Source organism: Condylura cristata, unplaced genomic scaffold (genome assembly GCF_000260355.1).
Source record: "Condylura cristata isolate star-nosed mole 26May11 unplaced genomic scaffold, ConCri1.0 scaffold00010, whole genome shotgun sequence".
In the NCBI taxonomy this organism is placed as follows: domain Eukaryota; kingdom Metazoa; phylum Chordata; class Mammalia; order Eulipotyphla; family Talpidae; genus Condylura; species Condylura cristata.
In genome coordinates, this window is record NW_004567111.1 from 31314057 (window position 1) to 31334354 (window position 20298).

The 20298-nt window shown below is 34.6% G+C and overlaps 1 protein-coding gene across 3 annotated transcripts in view; it reads right to left on the minus strand.

Annotated features, from left to right (window-relative positions):
• Nucleotides 1-848: 848 nt before the first annotated feature.
• PCDH17 (protocadherin 17) overlaps nucleotides 849-20298 on the minus strand; it is a 90815-nt gene continuing 71365 nt past the window's right edge. For all 3 annotated transcript variants that reach the window (XM_012723290.1, XM_012723289.1, XM_004680113.2), the window contains one exon: nucleotides 849-4042. In XM_012723290.1, coding sequence (XP_012578744.1) covers nucleotides 3360-4042 — 683 coding nt within the window. In that variant the 3' untranslated portion in view covers nucleotides 849-3359. The remainder of the gene's footprint in view (nucleotides 4043-20298) is intronic.

Below are 20298 nucleotides of genomic sequence, written 5' to 3' on the forward strand. Positions count from 1 at the left end.
GCCTGCAATAAGGATAAGTATGTCAGGTTAAGAAATAATATGAGCGTGTTCTTTGAAACCACATGATATGTCCCTTTAATGTTTACTTTGGTATAAGTACGACTAACACTGTTTCCCACTACTTTAAACTTTAATGAAAAGATCTTTCATCATCAACATTTAATAAAAAACTTGTTACTGATTATGTTTAGTTCATCAGTGACTTTCTTAAAACTTTGACTTTCTTATTAAAATTTCTATAAATTCTTTTTTCTGTGCTTGACTTCAGTTACCTAAGGACCTAAAAGACAAAACATTATCAAATTATTCATTTTAAAGGTGTGGGATTTTTCTGAGGGGTTAATATTGGGAGGATATGAATTAAGACAATTGTTCACATTCTGAGATATGCTGAAACCCCTTAAAATATAACTGTTTGATCATCACCCTTTCAAGCAAGTTGCTCCCCAAAAGGATGATTTTGGCATCTCATATAGACTTCCTTGGAAGCCAAGCACCAGAGGTCTGTGATAAAGGCAGTTACCAGCCAAATGAATAAAAGCAAAGTTCCCTCCACTTAACTATAAAAGCTTAGAGTCTTGACTGTTGAATTATCACCAACTTGTAAATAAATAATCACTACTGACTACAGATAATGTGTTAAACAGCTAACACTAGTAAATCACTGGTGACAGAGAGCCTAAAGGTAAATCCCTCACACATTGGCACAACCAATTCTTAAAATCTTATCGTGTTTTAATGTCTTCAGACACATAATAATAAATTGAACAACTGGTTACTCAATGTTAAGAATGATTTAAAAATAAGCCCTACTCTCTTTGTTGATTTCATTTACATACTATCATGGATTTTGCTAAGTGGCTATCTGTCTAGTAAGAGAGAGGCAACATGTGGTAAGACTAAATGAACATCAGGTTTCCATCAAATTTCAGCTATCAAGCTCAATCAACCTGTAGTCTCCTGGCGAAAAGAAAAATAATAACATCATATAACAGAGACAACACATTTCAGATACATAAATTGTCCAAAATATAGAGTCAATTAGGTTTCACATGTACAAGATCCCTTCTTTTCTTATTTAAACATTACGAATAATAAAAACCAAGAGTAGAGCTTTGGAAAGGCTGTTACTAGGAACCAAAAACAGTTCTTGAGAGAATAAGGCTGATGGGAATTGTCCACTCTTCCCTTTCAAGCGGTTTTGCCAACGAGGTACACTCTAAAATGTTGACAGCATTTGACGGAAATACTTTCAGTAGAATTTTGTGAGGTTTAAAATTACAAAACTTAATTCAGTTCAGTATTTGTTTTTGCTTTGTTTTTGTTTTAAATATAAGGATTTTATGACATTTATGCTGTTTCTACACTGGCTTGGTGGCCAGAAAAGAAGGCACAGAATTCTCCACCAGTTTGCAAATAATGCATTTTTCTGCTCCAGTGCACAAACAGCCTTTATTTAACTCAGCACCACATTTTCTAAGGTATGGGCTGGAAACTGTTTGTCATGGAGCTGTAAAATGCCAAAAAATTTAAACGCTGAAGGAAAATGTCAATCAAGGCATTTTCCCATCTGCTGCTACTTCTGCAAGTGCTAATTTTATTTTTTTCCAATTCCTGAAATGTGAGGTTTCCTAGCCTCATATGGAAGCTTGCTAAATATCACAAGAAAAGGTGCAACTAAATGAAGGAATAGTAGGTATATTGTTCTCAAAGGACACCAATAAAAAGAGGCAGAAGAGCACTGAGAAAAAAAAAAACATTTTGTTAAGACTCAGACCTCTTGAAAAACACTACACAATGCACGTAACCAGTGTTGGTACCTCACATGCATTAAAGCATTTTTCATGGTTTGGAAATATAATGGGAACACACATCTTGAACCACTTAAAGTACTTTGAGAACCAATCAACGGCATGGTATAGGAAGAGGCTGTATGCTATTGAAAAAAACATGAAGAAGTTTCAGGTATTGGTACAAATGTAATTTTTGTGATTTAGCATGACTTTAATCAAAGCTTCTACAAGGACTTGCACATAACCATGACTGATGGATGTATTTTTTGACCTTTCAGTTAGCTCCATCAGCTCACTCAAACACATTTTGAACAGATTATGTACTGTAGTACTTGGTAGACTATACATTAAACAAGAGACTTTGCTCTGAGGCACCGCTTCCCACACTCCATGGGGAAAAGGAAGCAGAAAAAAACAAAACTCATAGAGTTCGACAGCTACCGAGGCAACACTTGCCATTTACAATATAAGCCCAAATATTTTTGCAACACAACTATATATTAATTTAATAAAATACACAATATAGCTCTTATACACTCAACAATTTGGCTCATATGCACTGAATCTGCAATAAATCAATAAAAATATGTCATTTGATGTAAACACATTGAATCTTCTTACATTTGCACATTTAAACGGTCATGTGATTTGTGTATGTCAAAGACAGTTTCACTTTCCTGAGCTATTTTAGTGTCCACAATGAATTAACATATTAATTTTCTCTGAATATTATCACTCATGGTAACTATTTTTCAGAACTTTTCTAGGTCAAATTTAAAATCTACCCATCATTATCTGTATGTTTCCAGGACACTAAAATGCTAAAAGGCATTTAAACCTTTACATTTTCTTCTCTTTTAATGAAGTGAATTAGTCTGTGTGTGTGCAGGACAAAATGGACTATATCTTTTTACATTTAACTTTTATACGACATGAGGTGTCTTACAGATGACCAAGTTTTAAAAATCTTTTTCGACTAATGGTATGGAATGTTCTTTGTGTTTATATGTGTGGCAGGTAACTTTATACAGAAATGTTTACCACAAATATGTGTTAATGTTTGGTGTAGCTTGGACTACTGCAAGGTCTTTTGGGGACTTTCAGTAGAAGCCTGTGATGACTGCTAGAAATCCACCACAGATCACAAATTATGACCCTGCTTTAATGGGGTTTATAGGTAAACAGTTAAGTCAGCATAAATCACGGAGGACAGTCTTAAAGTGATCAGAAATACTTCAGTTCTCACGCTGCATACCTTCCTATCAGATTGTCAAAAGGTAACTTGCCTCCTCATCCTCCTTTATCTTTTCTCCTTTTTTCTTCTCTTTTTTCTCTTTGAACATCATTAATTCTGTCCTAGTATAAGTTTGATCAAAACAAAACCATTGTTATCTCTGAAAAAGAAACAGCAGTGAAAAGAACATACTTGTGGGCACTTCAGATGTTCACTAAAAGCCTTAAAGCAGCATTGGTCTTTCTTCATCCCTGTAAAATGGGTCGTCACCAGAAGGGATTGTTTTTAAATCAACAGAAGAGACAAGAAAATGCCAATGCTTTTTTCTATCCTCACTTTCTCACAGCCACAGGGTCATTTCCCCGGCAGTCCTGCAAAAGCTTGTCAATTTCTCTCACGACTTCCTCTGCATCCACAGACTCTCTGCCCAGATCCCTGCTGGGGTGGTCAAGCTGCTCAAGAACAGCTCCCATCTCACCGGAATCCCGGCTGGCTCTTGAATGCACATCCGCGAAGACCCTTGCCATCTGATCTGAAGCCATGAAGGGAGGGTCTCTTGGTTGCTTACTGGGTGACAGGTACTGACTGTCAGTGGGCAAGTACTGGCTGCTTGCTTCAGCCAGGGCTCCTGGTTTGGCTTCACACCCATCCAGAGAGCCTTTTGTTGAGGTGCAAGGCTCGATGCATGCCTTGGTCGGGCTGCTTGATGCTGAGGGCACCTCTTGGAGGAGAGGGCTCAGGGCACGTTTGGCTTTTAAATAAGGTTTAACATTGGCAATGAGAATAGTGTGCTCTCGCTTGTCTTTTCCAAATGTACAAAAAGTCTTTTTCCCAGTGGGATTCACAGTTTCGTAAGTCTCAGTCTCAACATTAGCTTCAACTGTGGGTACAAAGAGATTTGTGCGGTAATCTGCATTTTCAGCCTGATTGGCTGCAGGGAACTGTGGCATCCAACACCTGTCAGAATGACCAAGCACTCGGCATTCATCTGTGCAATTAACACACTCTTCCGGTTCTGCAAAACAAAAGAGAAACAGCAAATCCAATCATTAGGGTTGCCTTTAAATTTCTAGAGACTGCGATCAGCTCTCAGTGGGCTTGCTTGACCTCTGGTCTCTTAATTAAAAAAGAAAAGAAAACAATAATTAAAACATTTCAGGATGGTTGCATAAACCTGCTGGTTGAGACAATGGTTTTATTTAAGTCTATTCTCTAGATATTAACGAATTCCCATAGCCTGGGAAGAAGTAAAAAGTGGTCATTGGAGAATCATTCTCAGTAGACGACAACACCACTGTAAACTAACCCCTTGAGGGTATCAGTTAGTCTTTGTTCTCTATAACCCATCCTGGAAACAGTGAACATCAAAATGGATTACCAGGATTATTGTTTTCCAAATAAATAACAGAAAAAAACACTGGATTCCAAATTTCCATAATAAGTCTTACACTGCTTTGCCCCCTCATGTTTCATCCCTATTTTGCTTGTAATTGTTATTTTGGTGGCAGTCATGTAAGGAAAGGTTTCTTTTAGAAATCTCTTCCCACTGAGAGTAGCAAATAGAATTCTCGATTGCAGTGTGTTAGGAATAAGCTTGTCAAAAAGTACACATTCCTATTTTATTAGATATGCTTATGGATCATATAAACCCTTTTCTCCACTTCAGTTTTTGTTTTTGGTGTAAGTAGGCCAACAGATCAAATCATGATTTCCTCTTTTAAATAATAACAAGTTTTTGTGAGAATTTTTTGTCTACCTTTTATCAATTGACAAAAAGCATATAAATAAAGCATTTTTAACGATCCCTGTTTCAAAGATGCTGAATAAGAAAGTAGAAGATTCCTTCATGACAACAGCAGCTGCAATGTCCGTATAACTTAGAACTAATTGTTCCACTTACCCCTCATCTAGAAATGGTGGTTCCCCTTATATTTAACAATCCTTTCAAAGTCTGGGATTTTTTTTTTTTCAGGAGAGGATATTTACAATTTCCTCTGTGTGCAGGGAATAGAATTCCCTGCACATGTAAGAACTCTTGGGATTGCCTTTAAATTGTGCAAGAGGATCCCCACAAATTTACAGTGTCTTATGCAAGAGGAAACATCCACATGATGGTATTTAAAACAGAAAACATAAAATTCAATAACTTTCTAAATTTATAATTACTTTTTAAAGACATATAAACCTAAATTTTAATTTTAAAATATATGATTATTTATTGAGAAAGAAAACGATAAGCCACAACCTATTTTACCTCAAAAGGTTTTAGGATAAAATCATTTCCTGTGAGATTAAATATTTTTGAAAGAAAGCAAAATTTTTAACATCTTGATAATAAAAATACTGTGGTATTTCATAGCATGTGTCATTCACACTTGTGAAATGTTAAAGTAGTTAGGTAGCTTGCCTCTATTTTAATTTCACCATGTTTTTTAAAATGCATGTACCTATGAGTAATGAAATATGTTAAGGTTATTATTTAATCAGGAAAAATGCTGAAATACATCCTCAAACTGAACTACCCACCTACAAACCCCAATGTACCTATACCTATGACATGACAGCAACAGGAAAAACTAGGCATATACTATGTTCTAGGGAACCTTCCTGTATGACTTTAAAATAGAGCAAAGACTAAATAAAAGCAAAAAGATATCAAAAATGTTTAATGCCAGGTATCTGTTTCCCTTACCTATTTTGAAAGGGATTGTAAATATTACTTCTACATCTGTGTCAGCAGATATTAGAAATAATATGTATCATTTCACTCAGTTTTCTTCAAAAAAGACAGAAGAAAGTAGTTAGTGTCTACTTCGGTTGGTAATGCTTTTGTAGCTTTGATAGCTGTGATTTTTTAATATTCATTTTAAAATCCATATACTTTCATTGAAATATGCTAACATAGTTTTATATCGCAATATTGATTGGCCTTTCTTTTTAGCAATTTAAATAGCCTCAGCATTGAATGAATCCAATATGAATGTAAGAAGACATTTAAAGAGATAGAATAATGCAGATGTATGAAAGTATAAATCGACCTTGAATTTGAAACTATCAACATAAAATGATTGTTTGCACTCTGCTGCTGAAATCTGCAGCTTTTACTTGACTCCTTTATGTCACATTCTGGGGAGCAAATTTTGAGTATTGATTATGATACATTATAAGCTGTTCAACTTGCAATTAGACTCTAATTTTGACAGCAGCAGTTCACAGTACAGTGAAGAAAATTGATTGGACACTTGTGTACATGTAGCAGAAACCGTGAGCACAAAGTGAACTTTAGATGCTCAGGGTCGAATAAGAATTCATGACAGAGTGGGATTATTTCTGAAGTAACCTAAATAAATAAATGAATGGATAGGTATACCCAAGAGGCAGATAATGAGTGATGAGCTAGGGAAAATATATACATACAAAATGAAGAAAATGGAAGGGAAAAGAAGGAAGAAAGTTGAGTGAAAGCAGGAGGAAAGAAGGGGTGGGAGGATACCCACAGGGAGGAGTTCAAGGGAGGAGGAGTTGGATAGGGAAGATTTTTGCCATGGTACCTTCTATATGTACTTCTATAATCCCTCGTGAAGTTAAGCATGTACAGGGGAAATATGGGCAAACCAAACCAAGGGTGAAAAAGAAAAAGACAGGGCCCTCCCTGGTGGCGCAGCAGGTTAAAGCACAGCATTGAGAAGCTAAAGCCACTTCCGCATGAGTTCAATTCCCGCCTGCCCCAGGGGTGACCACATGGTGTGGCAGACCTCTCCTGACTGGCCCGCTGCTCCCCTCAGCAGTGTACTTCATCGATCTGCCTGTTCTGTTCCCCACTCTGTCTCTGGTGAAGCCTCTCACTGCCCCTGAGCCTCTGGCCTGTACCCCAATTCTGTATGAACAAATAAATAAATCTTAAAAAAAAAAATCTGTGGGCAGATTATAGATTTGGGACATACAGCAAGAGAGGCAGAGGAGGAGGGGTCACAACAGGAGAGGTGAGAACAGGGATGGTGAGAGTTTGTGGGTGTTGTAGTGGTGGGAGATGTGCGAAGACTACACCTAAAGGAAGAAATCAAATATTATACAAAAATGAGTAACTTTCTAAGAAAATAAAGTTTATTTTATAAAAAAGAAGCTAAATGTATAATAAAAAGTAAGTGGCAAATTTTCCTCCAGCTCTTGATTTAGAAGTAGATAATCCAAATTCTTTCTGCACCTTGAGGAGAATAAATGCCAGTATAGATATATTAAATATAGGATATAGAAATAAAAGACAGGTGAGTTGTCAAGATAGCCAAGATTGCATAGACTAGATGTATCAGAAGTCAGTTTTTCTGGGCAGAAGAAATCAAAACAAAGTTAATCCAAGATTCACTGTTTCCACCAGACCAACCTAGAATAATGAAGAAATTATCACACTAATTTTTAATCCTTCCCTCAATATGATATTTACCCTTTCTCAAATTGTACCCTATGCCAAGAAAGATAGCATAATCTAAATAGTATGCAGATGACAGCAACTGAGAGCTAAGCATGTTTATATTGCAAAGAGAAAACAACTCTGAAGTCCAACAGCTGGAGCACTGGGCATTTCTGCCTTTAGGGAAAATTTAAAATGTCTAATTTTTAAAATGTATTATTCCCTGAAGGGTCATATGACAAGTCAGATAAATTTATATACTTGCTTAGTATTAAGAATCACTTTCTTTACTCCTATCGCCATATCTGCATATATGTTCCCAAAGGGAGTTATCAAAACACAGTAAGAAACGTTAATGAGTTAAATGTTTTACCTTGACTTATATGATTTTTATGACTTTTTTTTTTTGTGAAACGTGTAAAGGTCACTCAAATGACTGTAGTTCATGCAGTTCATACATTATAAACTACATAAACCACATAGACAAGTATTTCATGTGCTGTATAATAATATTGAGCTTTCTCCAGAATATTGACAAAAAAAATAACCTTTTAATTCAAATACTTATCTGATGCATTCCTTAAAATTAACTATCAGGAATTGCCTTAAGAAAAGAATGAGTGAATCAAGAGCAAGCACAGGGAAATATACATAAGAAACACACGTATAAAACGTGTATGTATTAGTCTTTTGAATGAAAATCACCAACAAGCAACACTTTAAATTTTTCCTTTGCCTTAAAACTGTGGATGCAAATTCTAGAATGGAATCCACAACTTAATTACCTTTGGTTTTAAAAATTTATGTAATTCAAATTGAGTTAAATATAAAGACTTCTGAAATCTTGTTAATGACATTGACTGATATATCTGAAATTTCTTGCTCGCTCTTTTTTTTTTTTTTTTTAACCTAGCCTAAGCAATTTAATCACACTCTCAGAGACATAAGGCAAAATCCCATCAACAGAACTGGCATTGAGGAGATATACTAAGTTACATCTCTGTGAAGAAAAAAATTTAAGGTAAAAACATAAAATTACCTGCTTTCAATTATTTTATTTGTGTAATCTGCCACAAAGGTCGCAATGCAATGTAGTATTATTATGAGAGTAGAGACATTTCAAGGCTGGGTAATCGGTGCCAATAATTACAAGGCATTAGATTAAAATGTGAAGCCAAAGCACTCTTTAAATCAGAAAGGATTAACAAAGATTAAAGGAGACTTTGCTGCACGTAGTTACTTTGGAGAAGTCAGGGACCAATGTCGCATGTTATGACACAGGGGTGCTCACGGCAAAGCAAACATAGAAACACCAGAGGAGGAACCAGCCAGTGCTTATTTCTTACTTCGACGCACATCTATCTCTGGCTCTAGTTTTCCTTCTCACAGGCAGGGATCTATCGCAAATCAGAAGTTAAGCTTATTTTCCTGGTCTTCAAAGCACTTCACTAAATCACCCAAAGAGAGAGATATTTGGCAACTAATTTGTTCCCACTTAGGGAAATATTAGAAAACATAAAAGGGTTGCCTTAGTTTCAAGTTTTCCTGCTGCCTCGGGAGCTCACATATTTGTACATCTGAAAATATGCATATAGTTTCCAGCATCAGACTTTCAGATATGCATCTGATTTAATTTTTATAGTGAAGATTTAGATAACTGTGTCTGAGAAATTCACAAACCAAATCCTTATGTCAGGGTATCAGGGAGGTGTTTCTATTGCGCCGGTCATGGGAAAAGGGTATTTGAGAGTTGTTTTTTTTTTTTGTTTGTTTGTTTGTTTTTTTGCTATACGATTGTCAACAAAATAGTTTTAGTTCTGCTCTGCAAATAGCTTTAAATAGGAATAGTGCTCTTTTTCTATTAACAGAGTGATTGCTACTGTTTCTGGTAGCATCTCAAAATTAAGGTTCTTTCCAAGTAGACAACTCTATAAATGGGAGTCCATTTTTTATTTGTTCTCATTTTTCTTTTTTATTTCTAATTTACCTTCTTTAAACAACATAAGCTTTCACAACACCTAGCCGTCTGGAAAAGCACAGCGCAGGCACCCCTCTCTATTTCTGGCTGGCACAAGTGATCTGGAGATTAACAGCTACAGCATCTCAACTAGGGACCAGTAGAGATGACCCATCAGAAAGCAGTAATAGTCAAGACTTTAGAACTGGCAGTGCAATGTGTACCAGTTTTCTACTGAGAGATTTTAATGATGTAAACACAGCTTGATTTTACTGCCTTTTGTTTTTCAGCGTGCACACACACACACACTTCTGTGTGAATACAAGTTATAATTTATCTAAATATATTCTAAATACCAGAGAAAAATATCAATACTAAAACACAAAACTTAGCAGAATATAGTCCAGCAAACCTCTAATAAAATTTTTCTTTCAGGAAGTTGACATGATTTACAATATCCTGTGAACTGACACTTCTCTGTCATAGACTTCTTTCTTTTTTTGGCCACGCTGATTATTATTAACTTATGAATCATTCCATATACATGGCATCCTATCAATCTATACTCATTCGAGTTATTTTCATTTGTGATTTCTGTGTCCTACTTAATGGCATATTCGTTAAAAATAAATCGTATTTCACTCCCTATGAGAGGAGAAAAATTTCACTTTCAATATTATTTCTAGAGACAGTGCTGGAAAGTTATCTCCCTTTTCCCCTTTGATCAGAAGGGAAAAGAAACAGATATTCTAATATTATGATTTTATAACATAACTATTTCTTCTGGTAGGTGTCCATAGATTGTTAAGTTTTAAAATTAGCATTATTTTTAATAATCTTGGTGTATCTCTTATGAGTGAATGAAAAGAGATGATTAAGGCAAAATGCGCCAACAGGAAACCACTCTTTTTTTTTTTTTAGATAAGCATTCTTTCATCTATTACAATGAGCTTCTGTGTTTCTCACTTGTGCATAGGTGTCTATGTCATTTTACCAACCACACAACAAATATACAAAGAGGAAGTCGGTATAACACTGTCAAATAGCTAAAGCTTAGCCGCTCTGAAGTGCCAGTCCCCTAGTGCGCACCTGCATCGCACAATGCTTCTGAATATATTGCCGCTGTTGCATTCAGACACCAGAAACCACTTGCCTATATCACATTCAATGGAATTCAATCACAGCTGGGTATCTGGATCACACAGAATATTCAGTGCACCTGCACACCTTCAGGAACGGTTATATGAGTGTGACTTTTTGGACATACTACCACATCTACCAGAATAAATTGTCTGGCATCTACATTGACTACACAGAATAATGTTCTCAGAAGGAGAAAACAAAATTAAATTGAAGCATCCTGAAAGATATAAGGACATTTAGTATGGTACCAGGAATATGATACCAGGGATATGCATATCTATATGTATATATATACACACACACATATATATATATATATATATATACATATATGTATATATATAAGAATTAGATCTGAATCATGCAATGGAAACCTATACCATGAAATTATTATACCCCAAGGCATAGTGTTCTGAGATTAACATTCAAAATTTAGTTGTGTCCCTCCCCCAAGTCTCAACTGTAGACACAGCCTTCACTAGAGCAGCCGCAGATGCTTGGACATGAAAGCACAGATAAATGAGGCCATTTCTTTCTTTACATGCACCCTTAGGAGAATTGGCTCTAAAGTTTGATACTGAAATAAATGAATTCTGTATTTTCTTTGAGAAAAGTTCTGTGACAGAGCCTTACAAGGAAAAACAAAACTCCCATCTTCCACCAGAGTAAGTATAGCTCAAATTCTGTGGGAAATTAGGTGTGTGCAGCTCAACAATTACTTTAGCTGTAGTCAATCACGTAAGGTAAGAATGAATTAAATGCCTACCTGTGCCTAGGCACAGAGCCGGTGTGGTAAATTCACTGACAGTCATTTTAAACTAGAACTTCCTTTTCTGTTTACATCTCATTTCACTTATAACATGAACAATGGCCTTATTGTATAGTGATTCAACTGACATTTTATAATATTACTATAAATCTTGATTTTTTTAAAGATTTATTTATTTATGAATACAGAACAGGGGTACAGGCCAGAGATGCGGAGGGTTATAGGATTCACCAGAGACAGAACCGGGAGCAGAACAGGCAGATGGACGAAGTACACTGCTGAGGGGAACAGCGGGCGGGTCAGGAGAGGTCTGCAGCGTCATGTGGTCACCTTCGGGGCAAGCTGGGATCGAACTCATGCAGAAGTAGCATTAGCTTCTCAGTGCAGTACTTTAACCCGCTGCGCCACCAGGGAGGGCCTAAATCTTAATTTTATAATTCTGTATTAGAAAACAATTCTTCGTACACCTATTTTAGCTCTCTTCCCTTTCTCTAACATTCTAATATTTTTTTCCAGCCATATGATCACGTATGAAAGATTCCAGAATTCTTCCAGAAAGCTAAGGAGGAAAGGTCTAGAGAAATGAAAATCTTTGAAAGTATCAAAGAGAGAGGTAATGAGTATTCCTACAAGGAAAGAGCAGCCACAGCTGAAGTAGATGTTGAATTTCAGAAATGCAAAGCTGATTCTGGACATCAAGAAGAATAAATAACTCAAAGAAATTCTGAAAATGTTCCCCAAAATAAGCTTTTCAGCTTTAGAAGAAGATAATGACAATTTTCTATAAAATTATAAATGCTAGGGCCCTCCCTGGTGGCGCAGCGGGTTAAAGCACAGCACTGAGACTCTAAAGCCACTTCCACATGAATTTGATCCCCACCTGCCCGGGGGTGACCAGATGGCGCAGCAGACCTCTCCTGACCCGCCCACTGCCAACCGCTCCCCTCAGCAGTGTACTTCATAGATCTGCCTGTTCTGCTCCCCTCTCTGTCTCTGGTGAATCCTCTCACCCTCCACATCTCTGGCCTGTACCCCAGTTCTGTATGAATAAATAAATAAGTCTTTTAAAAAATTATAAATTCTAGCTTTACTCCCTAATATTTATTATTATTTTTTAATTCCTTGCTTCCTTGAGATTCTTTATACTCCCCTGAGGATCAAAATACTGATACCAAAATATATTAATTAAGGCTCCATCCCTGGACTACACAAAATGCATTCAATAAATATATCTGAATTTGAACCAAACTCTGTCATTCATCTAAAGTAAAAATAAATTTAAAAGGAATCAGATACTGTTAGTAATCTATAATAGGAATGACTACTCCTTACAAATGAAGTTACGCATAGCATAATAAATATACAGTGATTAAAGAAGTATCAGTTCTGTTAAAAAACATGTTTATATAAAAATCGACAACTCTATTTATTATTGATAGCTCAATTTGAAATAAGTTGAACAAATCTTGTCTGACATATATTACACTGAAACATGGTCAGGATATTTTTCCCTTAGAGAATTTTTAAACCAGTGTCACTATTACTAAAATTGAAGCTTATCTTTAAATAATAACCTCTTTATAATTTTAAATTATGGAAGAGAGTAAATATCCTGAAAACTCACACCTCAACATCTGTAAATTTCTTTTTTCTCTTTCAGATTTATCTTTTTGTCCTAGTTTTTTTCTACTGTATTTCTGTAGCTATATGTCAGCTTCTCTCTTGTTTTAAACATGTTGCCTCTGTATCTTATAGTTTAATCTGACTGCAAGCATCAACATATAAATTTATTAATAAGTTCTTACAATTTGAGAGATTTAAAAGGGTTAATGCAGCTTCCAAAAGAATCTAATTTATATGCAGTGAGAAACCTATGCTCCAGCATGCGATAGTTAGTAAAAGCTGTTTTAGTTTACAAGGACAAATTTAAAATTCTAGCAACTTAAATAATACTGTGAATTTCAGGCCCAAGACTATTTAAATATGCTACTATTCTTCATCTTGAGAGAGGATGTTTTCTTCGTGCTTGTATTGCCTCCATAAGCTAACCCCATCTCCGATAATGACACCATTTTTGATGACATGGATGAATACATTGAAAATTCAAGTCATCCTCCTAGCAAAGAGGTGATCCTGTAAGAAGGTCAATGAAAACATGCTTATTAAGGCAAACTGTTTCTCAGAAGCAAGCCAGATAGTCTTATTAGTGTTTTTGTTCTCATGCCTGCTATCTGATTTCTATTGGGATATATATCTATTTACCAGCCTAAATCCTGTTGTGTATCTTGTTTCTACCAGTTGTTTGTCTTCAATTGTCAGAGACGAGTAAACAGAATTGGGTATCATTTTTACACTCTCAGAATACAGAATTAATTCAGATACGACTAAACCTCTCCTGCTTATTATTTGTAACAAACGCTTGCCGATAGGATTTGGAAGTCCCAGAAAGTGGCTATTTAAGAGAGATTTTGCTGTTTTTGTATATTAATGACATTCTAGTCACCTAAAGCTATCTATTAAATTCACAGTACTGTAGAGATAAGTCTAAAAGTTTAGTTAAGTCACTTTAAATTAGATGGATATAGTTTTAAAAAAATGAACAATGAATACCTTTTCAAATGGGCACTTTTTAAATATAATACTCCTAAAAAAGTAATATAAGGCCCTCCCTGGTGGCTCAGCGGGTTAAAGCACAGCACTAAGAAGATAAAGCCACTTCCGCATGAGTTCGAGCCCCACCTGCCCCGGAGGAGATCCACATGGCGAGGCAGACCTCTCCTGACCCGCCCGCTGCTCCCCTCAGCAGTGTACTTCATCGATCTGCCTGTTCTGCTCCCCGCTCTGTCTCTGGTGAATCCTCTCACCCTCCACATCTCTGGCCTGTACCCCAGTTCTGTATGAATAAATAAATAAATCTTTAAAAAAAAATAATTGTAGCTAAATGTGCACATACACAAGCATACACAGCTAATAATAAATATATATATTTACAAAAATACTTCCTGGGAAATGAAGTCTTCCTGAAAGTGCTCTGTACACCAACACTATAAAATATCTCAATAATATAAAGAAAAACAAAATAGTGTGCAAAGGCAGTTTGAAACTAAACAATTTGGTCTTACTTTTAAAACAATTTTAACACCAAGCTGCTAATAATACCACTACTGTTGTTATTATTATGGATAGCTTAAAACTACTTAAAGAGTAGAAAAGGAAAGATAATTGACATTTTCAATAAAGTCTGTTCTTGGAATTACTGCTCTAAACCACTCTTCTCTCATTATCTTTACTATGTTATAAATTTATTGCAAGTCTGTTTTTTTATCCTGTATGATTGGTTCATCCCAATAATGAAAATTTAAACAAAATCAATGCACTCAATAGCCATGTTCTAGAGTAAATATACAGAAATGTTTCTTGTAATAGGCCTTACTGGCAATGACAAGCCATTTTTCTAGTAACAACTTTAATATTGCATAATCATTACAATACACTGTAACAGTGAAGAAGTTAGGAAAAGAGAATGAGCAACTCAAATATGAAAAGATAGGAGATATGGACCTGTGATCATTCTTCTATGTAATGAAATTAGAGTCAAAAAGCTATATAAGAAAGTTATCCTTGAATCAGAGCAGATCTTTTTCATTCTCATGGATATGAGATGGTATCTCAATATGGTTTTGATTTGCATTTCAAGGATAATAAGTGATGATGAACTTTTTGACAAGTGGAGAAGATGGAATGTTGGTGAGAATGGAGGTTAGTTCAAATGCTATGAAAAACAGTATGGATGTTCCTCAGAACATTAAAAATAGAACAACCAAGTGATCCAGCAATTCCATTGCCTGATATTCATTCAAAGAATGCAAAAACACCAATTTGAAGGGATATGTGCATTTTTTTGTTCTTTGTAGGACTATTTACAATACCCATGTCATAGAAGGAATTTACGTGTCCAAAGAGAGTTGAGTCGATAGATAAAAGTGGCATATGTACACTATGGAATATGACTTAGCTATAAAAAGAGATGAAATTTTGCCATTTGTGACAACACGGATGGAACTGCAGGGGATTCTGCTAAATAAAATAAATTTGAAATAGAAAGACAAACATTGAAAGATTTCACTCATATATGGAATATAAAGAAACAAAGAACAGACAAACTAAATTAAAATAACCTTACAAAGTTGATTGTAGACTAGTAGCTACCAACGTGGAGAAGGTAGTGGGTGCTGAACAAAAAGGTGAGGATGAACAATGATTATGGTGGAGATCATGGGTGCTTTGGTGGTGGGTGAACCTATTCCTCTAAATCATATCCACCATTGTAAATCAATGTTATCTCCAAAAAATAAAAAAGTTACAGAAAAAAATGAAAATATACCCATATTGTGTATTATGCAAATTAATACTTATAAATATTTTCTTATGTTGGAGAATACTTTCTATGACTTAATTGACAACCATACCGGAGACAAAGGGCAGATGATAAAAGCAAAGTGCATTTTCCATGAGTAATAATAACAGGGAAATAAATGCATGAGATTCTATTTCAACTTGTAATCTAAATCTAATCTAAAAGGAAATTCATACTGACATCACAGGGCAAATTCATTGAGACCGTCTTTTTAAATTTAGACATGCTATATTTGAGTTTTCCCATTTAAAAGTGGATATATTCAATCTTAGGAAGAAATGATCCTTTGTGCTCAGGTCTATTTTTGAGTAGCTACTTAAAATTTCCATGATCATTAGTGAAAAAGTTTATAATCTTAACTTCTTAGTTTGTCCTTCAATACCCTTCATAATCTGTTAAAATAAATTCTTTAGAAAATGTTAACTTACAGAAAAAAAACTGAAAAAGTTCTAATAAATCAAATATGCACGCTTTCACAGTTAATGACAGCAATCTTCTAACTGAAATCTAAATTTTTTAGAATATTAAAATTACCTATGTCAATTGGAGAAAGTAAATCTGATACTAACCTCATAGCTGGGATCACAGAGTCTGCTCAAAGGAGAGAAAAACTTGAACTTGCGAAAGTGTCAACCTAGTCTAAAATTTTTAGGTGACTTATTTTAATTTGTCAGATTCAGATTTTTTCTTTTATATAAAATTAAAAGGCATTAAAATTCATACTCCACTTGAAATCAAATTAAGTTTAGTCATTTAGTTAAGCAAACTTCTAGTAAAATATTTTAATATGTATTTTATAGATGTAGGTAATAGATATATGATCATACAGGAATATTAAATTATTATTGCAAATAAAATTATTGTAGCTAAGAATTTATACAAAATGGAAAAAATAAATTATAAATACTTATACACATACAACTCCTGTTTATTTGGGTATGGTTGTTTCATTATTGAAAAAACACATGTACTATATTAAATTTCCATAAAATTTCAATACTAATGTACTATGAGATTAAGTATTTATTTAAAAAGTACATAATTGGACATACTCACTATCCTATTATAACTCACAAACACAAGGGCTATGATGATCCAGGTGTTTGGAAGGTAATAATTATTTAAACAAATGAAAAAATGAATAATTCTCATTATTTTTTAACCTTACACATAAGATGATTATAATTTGTGTATAATAATCAAAGAAATTAGTATGTATACATATCTACAGAAAGAGAAAAAAATTGCACTCTCTAAACTCCAGTAGAGCTCTAAATTGTAAACTTTTATTATAGAACATAAATTAATGGGAAAGAATCATAAGTTCATAACCTTGATACTTTAAATAAAGAAAATAAATGCTTGGAAATAACTTCAAATGTGTCAGAAAACTATCAACAAAGAACACAACTAAATAGTAAGCACACAAACATATGATGAAAAATCACTTTCTTCTGGGACTCCCTCTTGGCACAGGGGTTAAGTCTTAGGCAGCTATCCACAGCCACTGCAGCACCAGTTCAATCCCCTGCCAAAGAACTAACCACATGGCACAGCAGACCTCTCCTACCTCACCATCTGCACTCCTCGACAGTGTGTTTCAGTCAATGTGCCTGTTCTGCTCCCCACTATGTGTGGTGAATGTTCTCACCCACCTGGCCTGTATCCTAGTTCTAGTATGCATGAATAAAACTTTAGGAATAACTACTGGCTTTCCCGGTGACCAGCAAAGGGTGCAGCTGGCTCTATTTCAAGGTGGTTAATGGCCACTGGTAAAGTGAAAGTGTGAGCATGCACACACACGTACATACATACATCAGACACAGAGCACATGTCAGTGTGCAAGAGCATAAAACGACGTCAAATCACAAGAGAGATTTTTATGAACACACAAAAATAATTCACAAAAAATTACACCCTAAAAATAAAAATGCTTTATGTGAGTAAATGTTATCTTTGAATTTAATGTTTAGCATTGAAAATAAGATTTCTTTTCCCCAACTGATAAAACTGAAATCACAACCAGGCATAAGAAAGAAGTTACATATAAAAGTATGTGCACATGTATTCATTTGCATGTTGTCAAACTTTCTACCACATGCCCCAAATCAGGAACAAACATAACTTCCCTAACTCTAATGTTATATATTTAAGTTCTTCTTCTCTAATATTTTCTCAAAATACAAAACTATTTGCTGTTTCTTCGCACTAGTAAAGCAACCCAAATAAATACACCAGTAGTTATTAGATTCTTATAATATATATGTGTATTTTTCAAGCACAAATACACCTGATATAATAATTTTCTCCACTAGCTTGACTTTCTTATGCAGAGATTAAGCTATTCAGAAATCAAATATCTCAAAAGCATTCCAAAGATTCAAAGACTTTAATTATATATAATCCAGACTCATAAGTATAGGTAGTGTGCTAAAATTTCACCAATGCAAAATACTCCTTATTGGTTTCGCTTCATCTATCCAGTTATTTCAAGTTGAAATGTGCTTTCCAGATTATCTGAGTCACATAGTAGCAATATTAAAATATGCTGGCAAAATTTATTGATTTCAGAGGATTTTAATATTGAATTTCACTATTTTAATGTATCTGATTTTTATTCTGTCCTGCCTTTAAGAATCTATTTTAAAGTGAAATGGAAAGGCTTATAAAATATTGTGTAAAGATGCATTAAAATGTTTTCACAAAATAATACTTCTCTAATACAGAGTGTCAGTGTTTGACCAAAAGAAAAATATTTGGTGATGCACTTTCTCAGGTTTAACAGTCTTCAGGTGTAGCAGTGAAGCAACTTGTTAAACAACCACAACTAACACCCCCCCCCCAAAAGAGTTATTTTCCCTTTTCTGTAGCGGCCCGCATTCCATTACACATTTCTATACTACCTCCAGAGTGACATTAGTGCATGACAGTTTTTCTCTTTTTACATTAAATAATTAAGAACTGGTCCACACACTCACATAAGAATATGAAAAAACCTCAATATACAGAATCATTTCTATTCCCTTTTCAACGCTTAATGCTACACAGCTCTCCCCAAACTACTAATAGTATCAATGTAGATATAATAGTAGAAATCATTTGCTGTGTTATTTTCCTTTAAGGAAATTAAATCTACAGGTTCTGTATGTTAACCTATATCTATATGTACATATTTGCACATATATATCCATTTAACATTGATGTGTGGATAGTTATATGAGCACCATCATCCAACAAGTAAAATGCAGATCACAGAGAAGAAAGCTAGCAGATGAAGAAATTGCTCACCTGGAGGAAGCAGATCAACAGACTGAAGTCTACTTGTGATGGTGTGTAGGGTGAGGATAGCAAAGGAAAGCAAAGTCGGGAATGCTTGAAAAATAAAATATTTTTAGTTAACAAATAGAAAAACCAAATGGGTAAAACGGGCCAACTGAATCATGATGCTCTACGGATTTTAACTTTCATATCAAAATTATTTAGATTGATCAGTTCCTTAAAGGTATCATCACTGAATTTCCCCAGATACATAAGATTTAGTCTCATTGGAAGAAAATTACTTTTTTGGAGTACTCCAGTTTGAATAGATAGAAACAGTGCAAAATAACAGCACAGCTGCCTAGGTCAGGGGGTGGAAATGCTCTGGTGATAATGATCGTATCACTGATTCTAAATAAAACAGTCTTTGGCAATAGTGGAGAGAAGATGCCAACCAGCAGACCCCCAAAAATGAAGCTGTAAACAGTCTATCCTTTTATACCCCTTGAGATCAAGATTCTAATGAAGACTTTCATTGCATCTTAATATTAGTTAGGCAATACGTAGTATCTGGAACTCAAGCAATAGCTGTAATTTAGCATTTTACTGTCACCTACGAAACTTCAACTTTTAAAAGAGTTTATCATCAGTAATGAGAAATATAAACATATATACTTATGTATACATTTATATATGTTTGTAACAATTTGTACTTTTTAAACCTGACATGAAGCAATTTTGCAATACAATATTATTTTGCTTTCCTTTATGAACCTGTAACTTAGGTATTTCACAGATATATACAATTGATCAATTTCTTAGACTGAAAAAAAGGAACATTGTGTTTGTATTAATGTTGCTGAAATATACAGTGAATATAAAAAATCTTGCTATAACCTAAAAGTCCTGCCCTAAAAAAAAAAAAAAAAAAAAAAAAAAAAAAACCTGTTGGTGAGCCAAAGTAGCCTTATTTTTTAAATAGTCTCATTTTCTTCATTTCAGCCTTTATTCAACATCTGTTGTTTGCCCCTCCCTGGAATGTAATTTGCAGGATTCCAATGTAAAACAGGTTGAGTAGTTAATAACAGGCAGCTCAAACATCTTTTACGCACTGTTGCCCTGCAGATGTTTCTTTCACTTTTTTTCTTCCTTCCCCTGGCTTTGTGTTTAATTTGTGTATGTTTCTGTCCTATTCTTAAAGTATATTCCCATAACAGATGGAAACACCTGAAAATAAGTATGCTTCATGCACATGTTTAAATGATGCCTTTTGTGATATTTAATGCAGTAAAGAGAATACAAAATATACAGATATTTGT